The sequence below is a fragment of the Monopterus albus genome, unplaced genomic scaffold (genome assembly GCF_001952655.1).
Source record: "Monopterus albus unplaced genomic scaffold, M_albus_1.0 scaffold78.1, whole genome shotgun sequence".
In the NCBI taxonomy this organism is placed as follows: domain Eukaryota; kingdom Metazoa; phylum Chordata; class Actinopteri; order Synbranchiformes; family Synbranchidae; genus Monopterus; species Monopterus albus.
In genome coordinates, this window is record NW_018127958.1 from 1,167,336 (window position 1) to 1,175,156 (window position 7,821).

The following is a 7,821-nucleotide window of genomic DNA, read 5'->3' on the forward strand; positions in this document are numbered from 1 at the left end:
GGCAACTTCATAGATGTGCACTGTTTGGTAGTATTCTGTATTAAAATGAATAATTCACATACACTATGGCACTGCTTAATTGGATATGCACTAATTAATACGGAAAGTGCAGGTTGTGTTCATATGGCTTCTCTCTGACACACATTTCATAACAAATCTAAGATGACTTTTGCAGTTTATACTTCTTAATAAATCGTTACTTAATTAGCCCAAAAAGCACTTTTCAAATGAAATCTAGAGTGAAACGTCAGGGCATGTAAAGTGACTGGTCATATCTAAATTTTGATGTGATGAAGGGAGACGAATGCACCGATTATAATGACACCACCACCTAGAAAAGGAGGGGGGCACTGTCTGGCTTTAAGAAATGGAAACCAATTTCGAGAGGGCGAGAGAGGCAGAAAGACTGAGATAAGTTCAGCACCACGGACAGCGCACTGGAGAGGAGAACGCAGTTCAGTGGCTCTGAGTTGCGCTCAGTAATGGCTCGTTGAACTACTGGACCCTACAGTTCCCAGCCAGTCGGTCCTGTCCTGTGCAGGTGGAGACACGGTTGTTGGTTTTGTTTTAGTCTGGAATCGCCAAATAAGCAGGCAAGAGAGCTGCAGAGAGAAGTGTGGTTCTCTTGCGAGTATAGGCCACAGCTTGTTTGTCGGAGCGATCCTTACATCATCTCTTTATTGGAGAGAGTTAGACATACAGAGAGGGGGAGGGGGGAGGGGGGAGGGAGAGAGACATCGTGCGACCAGGCTTCCCTCTGCCAGTCCTCAGCTGTGAAGCGAATGTAACGGACCCACTGACGTTAACACCACCATCACACTGTTTTTTCTGAGTGTTCCCTCTCCCTCTCTCGTTCTGCAGTGTCCACACAGGCCGTGAAGATGCACCGGTACCGTCCTGCCCAGGGATTGACGTCGTTTTTGCCGGTCGCTTTGTGGATTTCCTGTCATGTCAACGGTGCGCACGGAGCTTTGCCAACAACCCGTAAGTTATTTTACAATTTTGGATGTGTCGCCAAGCGCAGGTTGGGTAAGAGTGGATACGGGTGGGAAGCAGAGAGAACCGGTCTCTGGAGTAGAACAGAATAGAAGCAGAGTCTGTGCGTTTACCGGCGGGGCTGCAGGTGTCCCCACTGTGGTGGCAGCTGGGGCTCTGAGCTGGAGAGCCGGGATGCACTAGAGAAAGAAGAGAAGGAGCGGGGATAACCTTCTGCCTTCACTTTCACGTGTAACCTTCACGTGTCAAGTGTTTATGGTCTCTGGTCCAATGATTTTTGCGCCCGGGATTTTATGCCAGTTGGTCACAGGCTTTTAGAACCGCAAACAACGGCTGGGCTTCTGAATGGCACTCCGATGTGCCAGTTGTTTGCTGTCTTGTACTGTCTCGATCCTGGGGCACAGTGCATGTGAGGGGCGAGCCTTTTGAAACAATGTCGGAATGTTAAACAGTTTTTTGCGGTCTGTATAGAAATATTTAGACGATAGTTTGTTGTTTTCAGGACACTGCACTATAATTGTCTGAAATCCAAAACCAGTACTGTTGAATCCCCCAAGTTTTAGAAGAGAGTTACAGTCTAGTATTTACTGTCCGTGACAGATTTCGGATTTTTCTCCTGCTGACTTGCAGTCTGATTTAGGTTGTTCAAGTTTCTCTCTCCTCGCTTACTAGTGGTGAACCTATTTTACCAGCTTCATTTTTCAAAACTTGTGTAACTCATTCCTTTAAATACAAAGGGATATTCATTCAGAGTGCGTGTTCGTTGTATAGGATCACTCGTACTTATTTCTCTCTAGTTTTATAAGCTGTTTTGAAACCTACCAACTGCCTGACATTTTACGCTTTAATGTGCTGTGCTGGTCCTATCCCCTTTAGAAGGAGTTTGGCTCTGTATTTCACTGGAATCGTCCACACTTGGTTGGGTGTCATTCCAATCTTGTCGAGGGTGACTGAGCTGGTACTCTGAGGGCTTAGTGTGACTGATTCCCCGGTGATCGCCGGGCTTCTCGGCTCCAGGATGTGTGTGTCCGTAGATGCGCCTCATTAATCATCCCATCAGACGGACAATCACTGACAGACGCTACTAAGACCCGTTTGTGCGCGCGAGTGTGCGTGTGTCCGTGGGTGCGCGCCAGCGTGCCAGAACAGAAAATAGAGAGGGAAAGTTGCAGTGCGTTTTTCTTTCACAAAGCTGTTGCTCATAAGAGAGGTCTCACAGCAAACAGGAGTCACAGTGACAACATTTTATTTATCAAACTTTGATCCCTTTATGGAAAGGCAAGTCTGACCCAGTCAGTCCCAGTGTCCCAGAGCAGTGTCAAGACAATAAGTCTTGTTAAAGACAAGTCTTAAAGACAATTGTCTTGTAACAAGACCTATTGTCTTGTTAAAGGACACTTAAGCTGTGGGCTTCAACAAGGTTGATTTAAGACCTGTAATGAATGACATTTAAATTCTACAGACCTGTTGAATCTTTTAGACTAAGAAAGTCAGTTCATTCTTCTTTCTCATATAAATTTATCTGCTAAATTCAGCGTATTTTGCAAAATTACAAGCCATATAAATATTTTAAAGTGACGGTGCCAGGGGCAAAAATAATTAAAATGTTCAGTATGTCTGAAATTCTCCTACAATATTGATGCATGTTTCGTAAAAAAACAAACAAAAAAAAACTGTAGAACACAATAAGAGCATCCATAAGTGTGGAGAATGATCAGGGCAGGATTTGCATGATCGGACAAAGACAAGCATGTGTGTGTTTGAATGAGAGAGAGAGAGAGAGAGAGTCATACAAACAGAATGTGGAACTGGTCCAGCAACACTGACTTTATCCTCCTCAGGGACTAGATGTGAAACACTCAGGGGAATAAATGATGTCATTGTGACCAATGGTCTGAGGCATGGACTAAAAAAGATTAACATTTCCATCCTCCAGGGGCAAACACTCTCACACACTAAAAGTCAGTGGGTTGGTTGACCCACCAGCACCACCTGTGTGGAGTCTCCCTTGTGCACCCTAAAAATATGCACTGTACTGATGTAAGACATGGAGAGAGAGCAGGAAGGAGAGATTTACATATGTGTTTTGTGCCTTTTGTATATGGATTTGTCTGCATTTGCATGTGTCATTCTAATGATTTTCTAGTGTGCAAGCTTAGCCCAAAGCATCTGTCAGGTTTATAGTGTATTCTCTTATCACCAAATTGGCTAGGGTAGTGATATCAGTTGCTAAAGAGCTGGAAGTTCACTGTAAAAATATTGGCATTAAAATTAAATGAACCCAAACAAGAACATACAGAACAACAATTAGAAATACAAAGATGTGTACATAACTGAAGTAGTAGTGCATTTGTCTTTGTACTTTTGTATGCTCTAAGGCGTTGTCACTGTATTTAAATGGTTTTGTTGTAGAGTGTCTGAGGCAAGGTCTCTCACCACCTACTATGATGTCTCATAATCACTGGAACATTCACTTCTTCATTTGTAATTAAAATGAACAGTGAGTTAACAGAAAACAGGGATATGTACTAGAATATTTTGTATGCACAGATATCTGGTACAGTTGTACAGTATTACTGAATATTAGCAATTTATTTTAACATCAGTGTTTGAAAGGCTCATCTTGTCTTTAATCACTCTTCAGCTCTGCACTGTTGCTATTCATTGCTCCTAATGTAAATGTAATATAGCATTCTCAGCGCCGGTGTGTAAAGAGAAAGGATATGCCTTTAAGTCTGTGTGTTAGTGACACGATGTGTGGCTAAACTAGATGCCCCTAGAGCCTGTCTGATATAAGATCAGATTAGCCTTTATTCATCTCATTAAGCATTCTAGGCCATTTGACATAGACATCAGTCTGGTTGCACCTCCAGGGCCCCACAGGACGAGTCAGGGTTTTTTGTTCTTCAATATAATTCTGTGTTCCATGTGAAACAAAATGAAGATATTTAGTTGTTGCCAACACCAATGCTTTTAGGTGACGCTGAAGAATTAATCGTACTCACAGTATTTGTGTGTAAGTATTTCACTGAGGCCTAACTAAAAGCTGTTTCAAGTTGGCTAATTTTAAAGAGTGATTAGTTGTAACTGATCCAAAGCAAATGAGAGAATACTCTGGTATGCCTTCACAGTCCTATACAGTGGTGGAAAGGCTACACATTTCTACTGTCAATAAATGAATCACTAGGAGGTGGTAATAACAGGATTAAAGGCTGGAGGAAGTAGACTGGTTTGACTCAGATTAGATCAGTTCACAACTTGGTGTTTGGCCTCCAAGTAAGTGTGCACCTGCCTATGTTTGGGCATGTGTGTACGTCCACATTGATGGATTTATGCAGACAAGAGGAAACAAGATCTCAGTCAAAGAAAACAAGATCTGCTATTTCTCTTCTTCACCCTGTCCTCATCTGATTAAATTCCTCTCTTCCTTCTGCCTTTTCCCCTATCACTTTTTTGCATTTGTCCTATTTTCAATTAATCTCCAGCATCTTTTTCATCCTTCTTCTAGCTTTTTCTGGCTTCTACCTACGTGTTTTTGCCTCTCAGAAAAGAAAAAAATCCAATGAAAAGGGGAAAAATCTTTACAACCTACTCACTTTCAGCTGTCTCATCCCCGACAACCCCTGATGATTCTTCTCATTTCCTTCTACTCCTTCCCCCTTAGTCCCCAGTGTTTCTCTCATCATTTCATTAAATTTTTGTATTGCTCACCTTCTGCCCCTTTTAAATCCATAAGTATCTCTAATTCTTTGTTCCTTTCCTGAGTGGTTTTATCATGTGGCCATAATCACTTTCCTCCCTCCTTGTCTTTTCTCATCCACACAGTCTCTCCCCTCACAATACAGTATGTCTCCTCCTCTCTCCACTACAAAAAGGCTTTTATTAACAAGTCCCTATTACTCCGTTTTTAAGGGAGTAATGTGTTGCATCTGCTTGTGCACGTTCTAACATGGATGATAGACATGTACACACTGCATTCTCCTATTTCACTCTTCTAATGCTTGTACAGTTTGTCCATCAGCATATGACAATTTTACCTTACACCTGAATTAATGAAGTGCTTGGGAGACTAAAATATTAGACCAATAAGCAACAGCTTTCCCAAAAGTATTTTATTTCATAGCTCGAGGAATCAGAATCATTTAATTTCCCAACATTCCATAAGAAATGCACATAAGTTGATTTGATAAGAATAGCTTAACAACTTGCATGATGAAAATGTCGGACATGTAATGAGAGGCACACAACTTCAATGAAAGTCCTTCACCTTTGCACGTTGAATTTAGATTATACATACATTTACATGCACATAATAGTAAACATTTACAGTCTATAGAGACTTTGTGCTCATTATACACATGGAAATGATCTAATAATAACAAAGGCATGGTTAGAGTTCCTTTCTCTTTTCACTTTTAGCTTGGTACTTAGATTGTTGAAGAACTGAAATTTCTTTGGAAGTGAATGCTACTGTGTGTATCCATGTTTCATCCTGGGAGCAAGGCCACAGTGATACAAATGTACACTGACAAGTCATGCAGCATAACTCCCCTAACAATGTCAGTAATGTTAACATGCACACACTCTCCCACATAAACAGAGGTCCACACCATGCAGCTGACACATCTGCTCTCTTATCCTCTGTTCTCCTCAGACACACACACAAACCTGCCCAGGCCACCGAATGTTACTGACTTTACATGCGTTAATTGAAAACTGATCCTAAGCAAAACGTGCAGGTGTTTAATTGTATAAATCTGCATCTCTAGGTACATATGTGCGTACATGCTTTACTGTAAGAAATGCTGTTACATGTATGTTTGTGTGCATAAAAACTGTTCTAGTGCACTGTGTTCTTAGGACCCATCAGAATTTGATCACCTTGTTAGACCGAGTGGGCTGGCAGGATAGGGGAAGGAAGACATAAAGACAAGACAAGAGGTGACATTTATCAGAAAGGAGAGGAGAAGGAAAGAAACAGCTTGAGGATTGATGTCAGAAGGCTCAGAATTTCTCTGACACCCTGTTATTCAATATTACCATTGTTAATAACTGTAAAGCATCAGAGCTTAGCCTGTGCATTACCTGCACTTCCATTCAGATTTGTGCAAATATTAACTAACTATTGAGAACTGACAATAGAGAATGTGAATTAGTTTGCATTTCTATTCGGCTACTATTATGCAAATAATAGGAACTGGTTTGTTTAAATAAACAGCTGGTGACACTAATCTTCCTGTCATGTGTCATTAAACCTCTGAGGGCATAACGGAAAGGCCATAACAAGATAATATGAGTAAAAGAGCCCCAGATAAGCCTTACCTAGTGGAAAAATGTAGAAAAGATGGTAAAATATATAATTTGTGTTGTTTATTAATTTGAGGATTGTAAAACCTGTTGTTGCTCCACACAATCTATTCTTTGTATCTTTTGGACATTCATGCTATATGCTTCATGATTAATTTTCTAAGTCTGTTTCCATTGTAATATATTACATGTTGTTTTTGTCAATAGAATAACTTTTTTGCCTCTGCCAAGAGTAGAAACAGCATTGCACTATTTCTAGTAAATGTAAATACAAGTGATTTTTGCTGCAATCTTAAAATAGTCCAAGAGTTTTCTTAAAACTGCACAGAATGAAGTTGTAATCTTGTTTTAGCTATAAAAGCACTTGTTAACAAGCTAACTTGGAGCTAACAGACACAGTACAAAAACCAATCTTACTGTAATTTTATCTTGGATAATGCCAGATATGAGCTACAACAGGGTGAAGGAGGTGTTGGAAAGAGCAGTTAAAGTCAATGTAGTGTTAAGTGAACCTGACCTAACTCAGCAATGACAAAATAACAGCAAGCAACACTGGGCGGTCATCTTTGTCAGCAGCAGGGAGAAGCTTTTAGACACACTGACTACATCAGTGTTATACCCCTTACACGTGTTTCAGCTACACCTGGTTCTCTCAAGGGCATGATGAGAGAATGTGAATGGCTCATCTTATGTCCAGCAACCAAGGAGGTCTTGCTATGCAACAATAGTGGATATGATCCCTTACTGGCATCCCATAAACGCATACAGTACAGCCAATCATTTTCAATGGAGCTGGCCAAGCTGCAGACAGGGGCTGAATTCTGTCCTAGTGCGTAGGAAGTTCTATTCAAATGCCTGCATTTGTTCATGCCATAGGTGACTGAATATCTATACTACCACTAGATGCACTGTATTATTGTTTATTATCAAAAGGATAATGAGCAGTTATTTACAATTTGCAGCATGCTTTAATACAGCGGCAGGAAATTGAAAATACTGACAGTATTGGCACATGTGGGTGTACTTTCAGTCACTGTTCACAAAAATAGAGGTGTGAAAAAAGTGACTCCTGAAAAACAAGACTTGTGAGAAGATTTCATTTGTAGATTGATTACCGCTTAGGTAAGATGAATATTTTGTTGTTTTTAATATGACTCACACGAGTCATAATATATAACAAATAAATTGGCTCAGAGTGAATTGTCTTGTACGGCACGTCATATTTGGCAGTCTATGCAGGTACATACTGTATGTGCATATGCACAAGTCCACCTCTGTTGTAATGGATGTTGGAAACCTAGTCACCAGCTCATGTGGAGTACTGTGGAAAAGGGCACTGTGCTGCAGCTAAGACAAATGTTGTTTTTACTTGCCTTTGCATTCAATTTGTTTTTTAAGCTGCTTGAATAGCCCATTTACAGGCCAAGATTAAGTGAATTAATCTTTGGGCTATACTTCCACTGAAGAAACACTCCTTTGTATTTTTTTTTCTATGTAAGGGGTACGGGGTGTGTGTCT

At 40.6% G+C, this 7,821-nt stretch overlaps 1 protein-coding gene across 3 annotated transcripts in view; it reads left to right on the plus strand.

The window, feature by feature from the left end:
- Positions 1-432: 432 nt before the first annotated feature.
- Positions 433-7,821, plus strand: part of cntnap2a (contactin associated protein 2a) — a 331,856-nt gene continuing 324,467 nt past the window's right edge. The window contains exons 1-2 of one of the 3 annotated variants that reach the window (XM_020606462.1): positions 433-541; positions 862-984. In XM_020606462.1, the coding sequence (XP_020462118.1) occupies positions 882-984 (103 nt within the window). In that variant the 5' untranslated portion in view covers positions 433-541; positions 862-881. Of the gene's footprint in view, positions 542-728; positions 985-7,821 lie in introns of those variants that run through there. The other 2 variants (XM_020606460.1, XM_020606461.1) reach the window with 2 other exon arrangements.